At 42.8% G+C, this 15,741-nt stretch overlaps 1 protein-coding gene across 4 annotated transcripts in view; it reads right to left on the bottom strand.

Moving 5' to 3' along the window:
- Positions 1 to 15,741, bottom strand: part of PAX3 (paired box 3) — a 170,255-nt gene that overhangs the window by 107,533 nt on the left and 46,981 nt on the right. The window contains exon 5 of one of the 4 annotated variants that reach the window (XM_015417631.1): positions 13,392 to 13,400. The exons of the other annotated variants lie outside the window; for them this stretch is intronic. Coding sequence (XP_015273117.1) covers positions 13,392 to 13,400 — 9 coding nt within the window. The remainder of the gene's footprint in view (positions 1 to 13,391; positions 13,401 to 15,741) is intronic. 4 annotated transcript variants of the gene reach the window in all.

Below are 15,741 nucleotides of genomic sequence, written 5' to 3'. Positions count from 1 at the left end.
TATTTTTGTCATGGTATTGCTGGCATAAAACACCTGCACTGAAACCTGCAGCCAAAGTTCTTTGATTGCAGGGTTGCCAGCCCAGTGCTGGAACCTGGCTGGAGACTGTGGGAGTTGTGGAAATACCTTATTAGTGTCACCCCAATGCCATTACATCATGTCTGGTACAAACCAGAACTGACATCATCACCTTAGCATGGTACTCTAGGATTCAACAAAAGGTCTGTGATTTAACCATAGAATTTGAGGTGAATCCGAGACCATTGCGCTGATGGGATAACATTCCATTTCTCACTGGGAGTACTGTTGTGGTGCTGGCATGATGTTGAATCAACCCCCAAACATCCATTTTCCCCCTACCATCCTGCTGAGTGGCAGTGGTGAATGGGTGCCAAGGACTGGACATCTCCTAGTACAGCCCTACCTAAATAAGATAAATTTGTACATGCATGTTCTCACAGGCAATGTATCCACTCTAGGCCATTAATGTTAGCAGAGCTGGGAAAGTAATCCAGTCCTACCTGTGCAGAGCTATTTTCAATGAAGTATTCAAAATGCATTAACCACCTGTAGGCCCTGTAAGAAGATCCTCACAGGCAGAGAAGAAGAAAAACAATGATACAGGAGAGAGAAGCATTCAACAGGCTCTGAAGGGTACGTATTACAGCTCTCCCTAGAGTTCAAATGGACTAAATGAGTCCTGTATCAGTATTTACATTAATAAAACTGATCACATGCCGCCTCCTCTCCACAAATTAAAAGGATGCATCCAACTAAGCAGGTATAACCAACTACATCTTGTATGGTCACAATCCAGTGAGATATATTCACTCAACGACCAATCCCTTGCCCATGGAGGAGCAATTGTACACACATGGGTCTGGATCCAGAAGTCATTTTCTGCTGACAGAAGGCACTGCCCCTCCTGCTACAGCCCATAATATTCCCCCAAATGTTGTTCCTGGGCAACCGGGCAAATTAAGAACAGCATGAGGATCTTCAATGGTATGAGTGGTAGAAAACAGCCTTGAATTTAAGTCATGGAGCACTTCCCCCTGCGTGAGCTTTCCTAGGGTTACCAACCTGCATGTGGCGCTTGGTGCTCTCCTGGAATTACACCTGATCTCCAGACCAGAGAGATTGATTCCCTTCAAGCCGCTTCAGAGTGTGGACTCTATGGCATCACACCCCCACTGAGCTCCCACTACTCCCCAAAGGCTCACCCGCACCCAGATTTCCAGGAATTTCCCAACCCAGAGTTGGCAGCCCTGACTTTCCTACTTGCTCAGTGGAGAAAGTACTGAAGTCATGGTAAATAATTCAGTTTGGAACTGAGGATATTGTCTAAAAGTTGCATGACAACAGGCATAAGCAGCAAGCACCAAAAGAGCTACTTCATTATTAATACACTACTCGGGAACACAGGTACTCAAATTCATTTTAGCTTTCACCTTTGGCCTATCAGACCACTTAAAGCCAAAGTGAAGTGTAACATAGAAAGAAAAAGGAAACCTGTTCACATAAATCTTGCATGAAACATATGACCTAAAATAAACTTAACATCCTATATTTTGAGCCTGTTTGTATGTGGCTTATTTCTTGACTACACTGTGATTTTTTTTTCATAATCAGTTATAAAATATTTATGAATATGGAATGAGAACTTCTCAAAGTAACAATTAACTCCCTAGAGCATTGTTCATATATCTGGAAAACTTCTCTTCAAGACAGCAAATTGGTATTTAAAGCAATCACAGAGTTTTGTTGAAATGTTGCAGTTATTGTCACTAACATTAATACAAAAATATAGATGTACAGACAAACAATATGCAAATGTTAATAGCATCTTTGTTCTCATTGTCTCTCATGTATTTAATATATATTTTCTTATGTAATTATAATTATAGAGTTTTTATTGACTTTACCAATAGGGACAAGAAGAGGAGAATACTAGGAACTCAAAAAAGCTTAAGTGTTTACTCAAAATTAAATATTCCAAATTTAAAATGATGTTTGTATGGTTTAGTTTCAAAAACATGTAGCTAAAATGTCAGTTTACAGTGATGACATGATAATGATGATGACCCTAAAAGTCAAGTCAATGTACCTTAGTTTTTAAAGATTACATTCAGCCCATAGTTAATAGGAAGTAAGCCTTTTTAAGTTCACAACACTTCCTCCCAAGTATGCACAGAACTGGATCCCTAATGAAGGATAAGCAGCTGCACCTTTTTGATGGTACACTTCCAGAAACCACACACCATCTGGTTCCTATATACTAGTCATTATTATGTGTTGGGATGCACAGAATGGATAGAATATCAGAAGTGAGGCTGTCTTGCCAGTAAAATGAGAATAGAATACCGCTTTGCAATTCCAGTACTAATAAATCCATCAACAAAAAGAAAAGCAAGACCATTATTTTTCTACCCATGCAGATTATGATAAATCCATCAACAAAAAGAAAAGCAAGACCATTATTTTTCTACCCATGCAGGTTATGTCCAACTTTATGCAGTTATGTGTGAGAGAGGGAAATGCTTAGCACAGTTTTCCTTTGATGTTTAAAAACTTCTTTCTGTAAACTCTTGTCCAAACATTTTTTTTCTCTATTTATGTACATGAACAAAAATCTCCACCTTAAGGAAAAAAACTTCAGCACACTCAGTTTGCTTGAGCCAGCACTGAAAAGCTATTGCACTCTCATTTGGACCAGAGGTCATTTCGGGGGGATCGCGGGGGATCGCAGTTCCCCGGGGTGAGGTACGGGGGGTGGGGCACATGACGAAGCCCCGCCCCCTGCTTCCGGCCGCCCCGCTTCCGGCCCTCATTCAGCCAGGAGGAGGCAGGAGAAGAGGGAGGGTAAGTTGCTTCCTCCCTGCCTCTCCCCACCCCTGCCTGCCTGGGGCCAGGGAGAGCCTTTGTGGGGCTTCCTTGCACTCCCGCCAGCCTTGCAGGTCCACCGCCGGGCCCCTCATGGGGCTTGGCAGTGGAGCTGCAAGGCCGGTGGCCGGGACCATTGGGGGCGGGGTGTGTGGCCTTATGACACACTTCCGGTGATGTCAGGGTGTGGCCTTATGACACACTTCCGGTGATGTCAGGGGGTGTGGCACATGCTAATGAGTTATGCTAATGAATTCCCCTAGCTCTTTTTCTACGAAACTACCCCTGATTTGGACTACATGAAGATGCACTCAGATGAATTAGAATCAGCAGGCTACCATTATTGCAGTTACAGAACTCAATGAATGCCATGTCATACTTGCTACAGGTATCTTTCATTTCTGATATATTAATAATATAGCCTATGCATATAACAACCCATTCCTAAACATTGTCACCAAAGGTTTCTGCGCCACAACACCAGTTATCGTTTAGTATCCTGTATTGTCATGACATGTGACAGCCCCATTGGGACAGTGGTTGATATCCTGGAAAAAGTACAGAGGAGGGCAACCAAGGTTATTAGGGGGTCAGAGAGCCTTCCGTTTGAGGAAAGGCTGAAGAGTCTGGGACTTTTCAGTTTAGAAAAGAGTCGACTAAGTGAGGACATGATAGAAGTTTATAAAATTATACATGGGGTGGAGAGAGTTGACAAAGAAAACTTTACTCGAGGGCATCCAATGAAACTGATGGGTAGTAGGTTCAGGATGGACAAAAGGAAATACTACTTTACACAGAGAATGATTATAAAATGTGGGATTCGCTGCCAGAGGATGTAGTGATGGCCACAGGAATAAACAGCTTTAAACATTAATTAGATAAATTCATGGAGATTCATGGAGGTCTATGAATGGCTACTAGCCACGGTGGCTGAGGGAAAACTTCACATTCTGAATCCCAGAGCCAGGTGGGACTAACAGAGGGAGGTCTTAGGCTCTATGCCCTGCTGTTGGTTGTCCAGAAGACCTGGTTGGCCACTATGAGAAACAGGATGCTGAGCCAGATGGACTATTGGTCTGATCTAGAAAGGCTAGATCATTAAGCCTCCTGTTAAACATATAAACATAGATCTGGAAGGAACCTCAAGGGTCATCTAGTACAACTTCCTGCACACTGCAGGAAATTCACAACTACCTTCTCCCCAGTCCCCCAGTGACCCCTGCCCTATGCCAAGAGGAAGGCAAAAACGCCTCCAGGATCCCTGAGACATCTGACCTGGAAGAAAACTTATGCCTGAACCCAAAGTGGTGATCAGCATTAACCTGGGTATGCAAGAAAGGGCCACAAGAGGTGAGCACTGACTCATCCCTTCCTGCCATCCCCCTCATGAACTGCCTAAACTCATAGAATCAGTATTGCTGTCATATGGCCATCTCGCTTAGGAACCTCCAAAGAAGGAGAGCCCAGTACCTCACGAGGAAGCTTGTTCCACTGAGAAACTGCTCTGTCAGGAAGTTTTTCCTAATGCTTAGTCAAAAACTCTTTTGATTTAATTTCAATCTACTGATTCTGGTCTGACCTTCTGGGGCAACAGAAAACAGCTCCCCTCCATCCTCTATATGACAGCCCTTCAAATACTTGAAGATGGCTATCATATCTCCTCTCACTCGTCTCCTTTCCAGGCTAAACATACCCAGTTCCTTCAACCTCTCCTCATCGGACTCGGTCTCCAGACCCCACCCTGTCTTTGTTGCCCTCCTCTGGTCATATTCCAGCTCATCTTCTATCATAGGTCTTTCATCCAGAACAAAAGCATGCAGTCCAGTGAAAGTTAGGCATACCTACGTCCCATTAAATTCAACAGTACAAAAGTGCCTGTTTACTTGCCTTGGACATAAGTGAACATTATTTATTGTATGACAGAGTTACATACAGAAAGCCTATAGTAATATAAAATACACTCAACTTCTGACTTGGGCTGTGGATTGTGTTTTAAAATTAATTATATTTATTGTATTGCTGCCCACTTGCAGGAAGGGCAGGCTATAAATATAATACATAAATTAATTAAATAGCCAAGTTGATACAATGGGTACGCAGACTGCTTGGGCAATCCCCCTAAATACTAATATCTAAATTTTCAATCCACTCAATCACAGCTGGGTAGAGCTGACTATTGCTGGCTTGTCTTACAATGTGCCCGATTATTTCACAACATGAAATACAATGTGCATACAATGCTACCAATGCCAGAAAAATGTCCACATCAGTATATGTTCAGCTGAACAATACAGCTACATGCAGTTGAGCAATAGATTTGAAAGGGTGATTTTGAATGTTATGGTCTCCATATTGTCATAATACTTCCAAGAATCTCTATACAGGGGAGAAAAGAAGTCTGCAAGGCTTTCTACACATGATACAAACAAACACTCTTTTAAATATCCAGCCTGATGAAGAGCATTTCACTGTTTTGTGTTATTTTGGTCCATCATGGCTACCTTGAAACTCTATTTGCTTTTTCAGGAAGGCGTCAGAGATTATATGCTAACAAGGAATGTTCAGAATGCCCCATATTTCTGCTTTAGGTGTGTCCAAAGTAATCACCTAAGAGGAACTCAAAGGATGCGTATTGATATGTGAATTCTTCATAACACTGAGTTTCATACATTTGAATTAAATAAGCCTCCTTCATCACCTTTTTTATCACTCATGGGGTGCCAAGGGGGACAGTTTGACTCATTTTTATGTCCTCTGTAGACACTTATTCAGAAGGTTAAATTGATCTTTATAGGCCCCTGCCACATGGGGGGGGAGCACGGGCAAAGTGCGGCTTTTGAAAGTTGCACCAAAAGAGACACACGGCGGCGAGATCACATAGATACCCTGAGCCGCCATGCAGTTCCTCCCCGGCATGATCAGATGCTGGGGGGGGAAGCCATTGAAGGAAGAGCGCAGCAGCCAAACTGCGCATGTGTACACATGCGCAGTTCGGCCGGGAGCCTGGATTGCTCCGGATGACGGGTGCGCCGGTGATCCCACGGCCGTGCTTGATGTGGCGTTCCTGGTAAGTCCTCCTCTGTAGGAGGTTCTTTTTTGCAGCGGGTTTTCCGTCTTTAGGGATGGCTCGGGGACGGGTGCGCACCGCTTCCCAGATGTTGTGATGAGATCGCGCCCATTTGCTGCGCCCCCGATCCATCCCTCTCCCAGGCCAAAACCTTCCGTGTGACCGGGATGATATTTGAGCAAATATGCTGATTGGTTTTACCATACACACAAAGGCAGATACAGTATAGATTCAATTTAAATGTGCCTTCTGAATGTCCTCATAAACAAATTAATCATCTGTCATCTGGATGTCAACTATAGAACACAAACTAAAATTAATTCACATATTTTTAAAAATGTTAAAACCTCAATATTATACATAGATGTGAGAGCAAGTTTCATTGAATACAGTGGGTCTTATTTCTGAATAAAAGTGCTGTGATTAGGCAGTGTTGACTTTCTTGCACAAAATCTGGGATAAATTGCACAAGAGAGGCATGAGACTTTAGAAAAACATGGGGTATCACACCGCTGATACTCTTTTGTATTTTCATTTCTCAGAAGGTTATCAGAATTTGTATGTTCAATTTCATTTCTATAGTATCTAAATAGCTATGGCTTATTACTTTGTATTTGTTTTATTATAGCTGGATTTTGCTTTCACTCTTTGAATGCTGAGGGGTTTTATGATTACTGAGAAACTCTATTTAAAAAGTGCAAATAGCACAATGACTTTTTTTTAAAAAAAAGTCTCCATTTTCAAAACACTGGATATTTTAGAATTTACAGGAAACCATCTATAATATTGCAAAGTCACATTTGCCTTTGTTTCTATTAACAGCTTTTTGGGGTTAGATATTTGTGTACAATTGTATATTAACCCAGTTTCTATAAACTTTGTAATTTTGTCACAGGATGTTTGCATGCATCACTATCATGTCTCTGACAATAGGTTCTTATCTCAGAAATGTATTCCTGCAGTTTCAGGAGGATATGGAATGAACAATGAGAAACCCTTGGCTTAAATCCTGTTGAAATTTGTCATGGGTGGTAGAATTTCTGCCCTTGGAGTGTGACTTTCTCACACACATATGCACACCAAACAGCATGAAGGAAGACTTGGAGGCCTGCCACATGAGGGGGGTATCACTGAAAATTGCCTCTTTGAGCATTTTGAGTCTGTTCAAGAGAATAAAACCCAATCAATTTTTAATGGATGGGACCCTTCCCCAACATATTGAAGAGGTTTTGCAAGTTTGCCACACTTGGCTACACTCCCTTTCCTCTCAGCAGGGCTAGTTCAAGGTATTTTAACACCCCAGTCTAGGAATGCTCAAACAGATGCTGGTTTAGATAATGTTCTGTTCACCAGTCATGAGCAGGGAGCTAATTTTTCATCAAACTGTTCAACTGCTCTTGAGCAGCCTGAATTCATTTGGTAGGTCACTTTCCATACATTCACACGGTATAGTGCAATCAGAAGCAGTTCATTCATCTGTGTACTCACAAAGCCCAATGGAAGGCCTAGCTCCCCCTCTCCACCCACACACAGCAACCAAACATTTATTTTTTTTCTGTGACACTAAACTTAACACAGAACTTTTTACAAGAGAAAAAATACTTACGAGATTCAGCCCTCCCCGCACTGTTACCACCAGCAAACAAGTCAGTCACCCAGTGATATAGTGTTTTTATAAAATACTTATGATTTGGTGTCTAAGTCTCTGTTACCAGCATTCTTTCATGCATATGCATTTTTGCACATCATATAGGAACTGTAGTCCTCCTCCCATCATTTAATTACCTGGCCCTACCACCATAAACCTGGGGGGGATATCGATTTTGAGTACTATGCAGAAGATGCAAAAGCAGCTGCAAGGCATGACAAAAAGAAACTCCATCACCACAGTTACTGTGCAACTGCAAAGTTCTTTGGCAGCTGGCCTAGTTGGACAGTAGATGATAGGCAGGAAGATCTGAGGATCAGCTCATGAATTATCGTTGCAGTTGAAAACACTATGTCTGCCTACTGAACATATTCACCACAAATTTTGCAGCGCATCTTTCCCAAGTTGGGTACATTTTCACATACACTGTGCGACTACAGTCCCGCCCACCCAGCGGTTCGAAAGCACAATTAACATCAAGATGCGAGTAGATAAATTGGGTACCTGCCTTAGATGGCAGGGGGCACCCTTCCCCTTCCAGGGGGCTGGAGGAGCACTGGAAGCGAGATGAGGCGAACAACTGCATCGGCGGCAAGCATGGCGACCGGGCGAAAACATCGTAGCAGTCCAGACGTCGGTAGCGATGGGCGGAGCCAGGTGACGCAAGGAAAGCATGAGGCGCAGGCATGGGCGGAGCCGCGATGGACTGAGCCGAAGCCCCGCCGATGCGCACCGGGCGCAGGATGGAGCCGCCGACCGTAGCCGACGCCGAGGACAAGCAAAGAGGAGAAGGAGGAAGGCGGGAGGGGGCCGAGCCAGCAATGGGCCGAGATGCCGAACTAAGATCAAGAAGAACAACAGCGCCATCTACAGGGTGCTGGTAGGGCAGTCCCCACCCCAATTCAGATGTGGCCATAGTTAGGGATAACAGAGTAATTGTAAGCCGCTCAGAGACCCCCTAGGGGGTTCGAGCGGGGTAGAAGCCGAAAGTAATAAATAATAATAATAATAATACAGAGAAGTTCCTCAACTGCACAACAGGAGTTCAGGGGAAATATGCACAAAAATCCCAGAATATAATCTTTATTTTTCACTTCTTTAATATTATATATATAGAAGCCATCTAATAGGATTGCAAACTCTGGGTTGGGAAATTCCTGGAGATTTGGGGTTGGAGTCTGGGGAAGGTGGAGTTTGGAGAGAGGAGGGATCTAGTAGGGTATAATGCCAAATAATTCTCCTTTCAAAGCAGCCACTTTCTCCAGGGGAACTGATCTGTGTCATCCAGAGATCAGTTGTAATTCTGGGAGATAGCCTCTGGCTGACAACCCTACAAAGTGAGGGACCCACAAGGATTTGCAGGGGTCATCTCATTTTCCTCTCCCCACTATTTTCTCTTTACCTGTATAACCTCTCCCCCTTTCCTGATTCCTTCTCTCCTCCCCATCCACAAGCCAACCTGCCTTTATCTGCCCCCCCCCAGTCTTCAGCTTTCCCGCCTTCCCTCCAGTTTGATGCAGTGGTTAAGTGTGCAGACTAATCTGGGAGAACCGGGTTTGATTCCCCACTCCTCCACTTGCAGCTGCTGGATGACCTTGGGCAAGCCATAGTTCTGTCAGAGCTGTCCATGAAAGAGTAGTTCTCAAAAGAGCTCTCTCAGTCCCACCTACCTCACAGGGTGTCTGTTGTGGGGAGGGGAAGGGAAACAAGATTGTAAGACTCCGAATAAAGGGCAGGGTATAAATCCAATTTCTTCTTCTTCCCTATGGCAGCCTTTCCTCAGGGAAAATCTGGTCCAGTTACATGGTGCCAACTGCTGGACTGGGCCAATTATTGTGTTGCTGACCAGGCTATTTCCAGTTGCATGGTGGGGAACCTGTAAGGACTAAGGATGGGCACAAACTACTTTTTTTAGTTCAGTTCACGGTTCATGGCTGAAGAGATTGGATTTATACCCCACCCTTCACTCGGAGTCTCAGAGTGTCTCACAAACTCCTTTCCCTTCCCCTCCCCATAACAGACACCCTGTGAGGTAGGTGGGGTTGAGACAGCTCTGAGAGAACTACTCTTTCAAGAACAGCTCTGACAGGACTATGGCTTGCCCACGGTCATCCAGCAACTGCAAGTGGAGGAGTGGGGAATCAAACCCAGTTCTCCCAGATTAGAGTTCACGCACTTAACCACTACACCAAATCACAAACAGAACAATGAACCAATATCAGTTTGTGACCCCTGCTTTCTGTTCCCCACCAAAAGTTATGGTGAGCAAAAAGCAGGGATTTAAATGGCTCCAAGCCATTTAACCCACTGCTTTCTAATCCTCACTAAAAGTGGCAGTGATCAGAAAGCAGGGAGTGAAATGTCTCCAAGCCATTTAATCCTCTGCTTTTTGATCCCCACCAAAATGGCAGTGAGCAGAAAGCAGGGAGTGAAATGTCTCCAAGCCATTTAACCCTTTGCTTTCTGCTCCCCACCAAAAGTTGCTTTAAAGTTCATGGTGACTCTTTAGTTCACAAATATCTCTTTGCAATGGATGAACGAGCCAAAATTTGTGACAAACTTTCATTCGTGTGCTGGTTTCTGTCCATCCCTAGCAAGAACTTGTGTAGTGGGAACCCCACTTTTATTACAGAATAAATAATTGCTGAATTAGAATTTATCAATAGAGGTAGCTGTTTAACCATGTCTTGAATACGGACAACACATTTTCACTCACTACTTACATTACATTAGTATAACATAACAAGGGATCCATTTATTATGAAAGATCATTAACTGCACTTATACTTTTAAGTTATGTACTGAAATGTCACAAATGATATATCTTTCCTAATGCCACTGTTTGGAATTCTCCCACTCTAAACACTTGTACATAGCTTTAGATGTGACTGAGGAGTCACTTCATGCATTTGGTGAAGTAGGCTCTAGCCATGACAGGTTATGCTGCAATAAATCTGCCAGTTTTTAAGGTGGCACAAGATTCCTTTTTGGATTTCCCACAACAGACTTTATGCTACAAGAGACCTTACCACAAACAATGCACAAAGACTATTTCTGTAGCCAAAAAAAATGAAACACCTTGATAGATAACTGATGAAACTCTTAAAATTGTTAAAGATAGACAAGAAACAAAAGGTGACAGAACTAGAAGTCTAAATGAGTTCCAGTGACTGGCATGTAGGGACAAAGGGAACTACTATAATAACCAGTGTGAAGAAAGAACAGAACAGTAAAAAAGGAAGGACAAAATATTGAGTGTCACAGGCTGGGGTGCCAGGCAAAGGGAGTCCAGAACAAGCCAAAGTCATGAGCCAAGAAGACAGTGCAAAAAGCCAAGCCAGAGTCAGGAGACAGAAACACAGAGCCAAGTCCCAAATACTAACCAGAAATGTAGTCCAAAACCAAGCCGGGGTCAGGAGCTGGGAATACAAAGCCAAGTCCAAAGCCAGAGAGTCCAAAGGTCTACGTGCAAGAGCCAAGCCAGAGTGGATACTAGCAGCATGAAGCTGACTTGTTGCTTCCACAAAGGGTACTGCCCAGAGTGTGGAGTTAAATGCTGCTACCAATTAGCCAGCTGCACGATCAGCCAGGCTCCTGTTGGAACTCTGGACTGGCTGAGCATCTCCCTTGTAGCCTGCTTGCTAAGTTTTGTCGCAGTCGCTCCTTTAAATGAGTCACACATGGGGGAGAGTCAGAAGGACTTTCAGCTTGCAGTTCTTCCGTCTTATCTGGGCCAGGTGTGAAGACTGCTGTTACAGGCACTTGCCAGCTATCTTCCTCTGCTGCTTCAGAGGGGCCAGCTGTGGTTTCTGCAGGCTCTGTCAGCCCATGACATTGAGAGGAAATTTAAAGTACAGTCAGGCATGCTGAAATTTCAGTACAGAAATACATTAACTGAATAGGACAAAGTAAAGAAAAGATGAGGAAAATACACTGAAGAACTGTATAGAAGAGATGAAAGGATGACAGATTGCTTCTAAGAAGAACCTTTTGAAAAAGAACCTGCGATTTTATAAAATGAAGTGAAAGCTACGCTCAAAACAGTTGGGAGAAACAAATAATCAAGAGTAGATTTGATATCAACAGAGCTAATTTGGGCCACTGAAATGGAGCCCATCAAAATCTTAACAAGAATATGCCAATAAATGTGGAAAACAAAACAATGGCCCACAGACTAGAAACACTCAGTCTGCATTCCCATCCCCCCAAAAGAAGATGTCAAAAACTGCAGCAATAGTTAGTTTATTGCATTAATTTCTCACATGATTAAAGTGATGCTCAAAATCTTATAACAAAGACTGTTCCCATACATGGAATGAGAAATGCCAGATGTTCAAGCTGAATTCAGAAAAGGGAGAAGCACTGGAGATCATATTGCACATTTATGCTTGGTTACTGGCATTTACAAGAGAATTTCAGAAGAAAATCTGCTTATGTTCCATAGATTACAGCAAAGCTTTTGACTGTGTGGGTCATGAGAAGTGACAATTGGTTTTAAAAGAAATGGGTGGGCCACAACATCTGATTGTTTTGATGCATAAATTGTACTCAGGAGAAGAGGGTACTGTTAGGACAAAATATAGAAAAACAGAATGGTTTCCAATTGGCAAAGGATTAGAATCATAGAATTGGAGAGTTGGAAGGGACCTCCAGGGTCATCTAGCCCAACCCCCTGCATAATGCAGGAAATTCCCCTTCCATGCCCACAGTGACCACTGTTCCATGCCCAGAAGATGACCAAAAGCCTCCAGGATCCCTGGCCAAACTGGCCTGGAGAAAAATTGGAATCAGCATTTCCCTGGGCATGTAAGAAAGGGCCACAAGAACTAAGCACAGAGGCAACCCTTCCTGCCCTCCCTCTCATGATCTGCCTAAGTTCATAGAAACTGCATTGCTGTGAGATGGCCATCTAGCCTCTGTCTGAAAACCTCCAAAGAAGGAGAGCCCACCACCTCCTGAGAAAGCCTTCCACTGAGGAATCGCTTTGTCAGGAAGTTCTTCCTAATGTTTAGCTGAAAACGTTTCTGATTTAATTTCAACCCATTGGTTCTGGTCCGACCTTCTGGGGCAACAGAAAACAACTCCATACCATCCTCTATATGACAGCTCTTCAAGGACTTGAATATGGTTATCATATCACAGTCGTCTCCTCTCCTGGCTAAACATACCCAGCTTCTTCAGCCTTTCCTCATGGGATTTGATCTCCAGACCTCTCACCTTCTTCATTGCTCTCCTCTGGACACATTCCAGCTTGTCTATATCCTTCATAAATTGTGGTGCCCAAAACTGAACACAATACTCTAGGTGAGGTCTAACCAGAGCAGAGTAAAGTGGTATGATCTGGACCCTATACTTCCATTGATACAGCCCAAAATCGCATTTGCCTTTTTAGCAACTCCATCACACTGCTGACTCATGTTCAGTGCATGGTCTACTAAGACCCCTAGATCCTTTTTGCACATACTATTGCCAAGACAAGTCTTCCCCAACCTATAATTATGCATTTGATTTTTTTTCTACCTAAATGCAGAACTTTACATTTATCATTGATAAAAATGTTGAACAAAACAGGTCCCAGGATTAGATTTAGAGGAAGGTGGAGTGAAAATTGGGGAAAGGAACATTAACAATTTGAGATATGCAGATAACACCACATTACTGGCAGAAAATAGTGACACAACTTTAAGGCTGACAATATGAAATTGTTCAAGATTTTCTATTCCTTGGCTCCATCATCAGCCAAAAGGGAGACTAGGAGAAATCAGGAGAAGACTGAGTCTGGAAAGGGCAGACACAAAGGAGCTAGAAAAGATTCTTAACTGTAAAGATATGTAGCTGATGATCAAGGTAATTCATACTATAGCATTCCCTATTACTATGTGTGGGTTTGAAAGTAGGACAATGAAGAAAGCTGACAGGAAGAAAGTTGATCCATTTGAAACGTGGTATTGGAGGAGAGTTCTACAAATACCATAGACTAGCAAAAAAACAAATAGGTGGGTTCTAGATCAGATCAAGCCTGAACTCTCCCTAGAAGCTAAAATGACCATGCTAAGGCTATTATACTTGGTCACATTAAGAGAATACAAGAGTCACTGAAAAAAACAATAATGCTAAGAAAAGTTCAAGACAGCAGGAAAAGAGATGGGTTGACTTGATCAAGGAAGCCACAGTGCTCACTTCGCAAGACCTGAGAAAGGCTGTTAACAATAGGATGTTTTTGAGGTCATTAATTCATAGGGTCACCATAAATGAGAAGCGACTTGATGACACTCAATACACACACAACAAACTAGCATGGTCACCCCTTTGGAATTTCTCTCTGGAATTTCTTTTTGTGCTAATTCTTCACCAGGGCTTAGTCCAGGAGTCGGTTTTCAATGCCAGGCATAAATCCTGCAAAAATGTATCTCTGCATATGCACATCATGAACTTCTTTCAACTCAGCCTAAAAGCAAAGTCTTGCCACTTTGCATGCTTAGTAATTCAGGAACAGGTCACCTCTAAACACAGGCTTAGTCAGTATTTTTAAACAGGAGGGCTGAGTCCCAGTTTGGTGTGAGAGCCAGTTTGGTGTAGTGGTTAAGTGTGCGGACTCTAATCTGGGAGAACTGGGTTTGATTCCCCACTCCTCCCCTTGCGCCTGCTGATGTGACCTTGGGTCAGTCACAAGCTCTGGCATAGCTGTTCCTGAAACAGCAGTTTGTGTCAGAGTTCTCTCGGCCCCACCCACCTCACAGGGTGTTTGTTGTGGGGAGGGGAAGGGAAAGGAGTTTGTAAGCTGCTCTGAGACTCCAAGTGAAGGGTGGGGTATAAATCCAATCTCTTCTTCTCTCTTCTTCTATGATGCCCTCAACCAACTCCCTTCTTCAGAGGCAATATTTTCCCGCCATTTTTATTTCCCTTTTGTGACTGAGCCACCCTAGTTATCTATTTTCTTCTTTCCGGAAGAATTCTGGCTGTCCCACCCTGTCACAGTATAATATTTTGGCTGCTTGCTCAGCCTGGGAACCTGAGGGGAGGGATGGGAGCCCCCTTTAACTTATACAACTTAAATGGCACTCAAGAAGTTTTTATATTCCAAATTAACAAAACATTTTATGCAACACAGAGGGGAAAGGTTAGGTGAAATCAGGGGTAACATTTCTGAGATAAAATCAGTACATGCACAGACTTTAGTTCTTATGTTTAAGGCTAATGAGAGTTTGTTTTTTTAATATTTATTTTATTTATTTTGGATGAGTATTTTGTGTGTGTGAGTGTGTGTATGTGCTTGCAAGCCTGGAAGTCATGGTGACTTCTGGCATCCCCTAATGGGACTAGGACACTTCAGAGAGGTGCTTTAATATTACTTGCCTCTGTGTCCTAGCTCTGGTATTCCTTGGAGGTCACCCTTCCAAGTACTTGCCAGGGTTTGCCCTGCTTAGCTTCAAAGATCTGATGAGCTAATGAGAGTTTCTTGAGCTTTTCACAGTGACTGAAATCTTTATGTTAAGAGGCTTTTGTTCCACATTTTTAAAGACGCATTTTTAAAAACAATGTATCAGAAAAATTGAAGGAAATAATTTAATTTTTTAAACATTGGATATTTTATGAATAAATTTAAGCACACTAAAAGGGCTTGCCCAAATTCCAACTCCCATCCCAAGGAGCTCTTAACCAGCTTCCCTAATCTGAGTGGATTGGATAAAGAAACAATCAATATTAAATGCATCTCATCTGTACCTGGCAATTATTCTTCTGAGAATAAAATTCAGAGAGAGGAAAAAGAGCAAATTTATCTGGATCATGAGGTACTCATAAAAAGTGAGTATATAAATATTTTAAATAATTAAAGTAATATCTTTTATACCAATTTATTTTCATGCCAAAAAGAACAACCCTATGCAGAGTTATGCCAGTCTAAACTCATTGGCTTCAATGAATTTATACAGGATTAGACAAGATTTAGAGCAGGGGCATCAAACATATAACCTGCAGGCCAGATCCGGTCCCTGCAGGGCTTCTATTCAGTCTGTGAGCAACTGACTTTCTGCTACTTCCTTCACCACAGTTGCTTTTGTCCAGTCTCTCCTATTTCCTGCTTTGTAAAGGAGAGAAAGAAAGCCAAGCCTCCCTTCCCTCAATTGGCTGAGGGAAGGGG

The sequence above is a fragment of the Gekko japonicus genome, unplaced genomic scaffold (genome assembly GCF_001447785.1).
Source record: "Gekko japonicus isolate JY-2015 unplaced genomic scaffold, Gekko_japonicus_V1.1 scaffold38, whole genome shotgun sequence".
Classification (NCBI taxonomy): domain Eukaryota; kingdom Metazoa; phylum Chordata; class Lepidosauria; order Squamata; family Gekkonidae; genus Gekko; species Gekko japonicus.
Note: the sequence above shows the minus strand (reverse complement) of the source record. Positions and strands in the feature narration are given on the sequence as shown.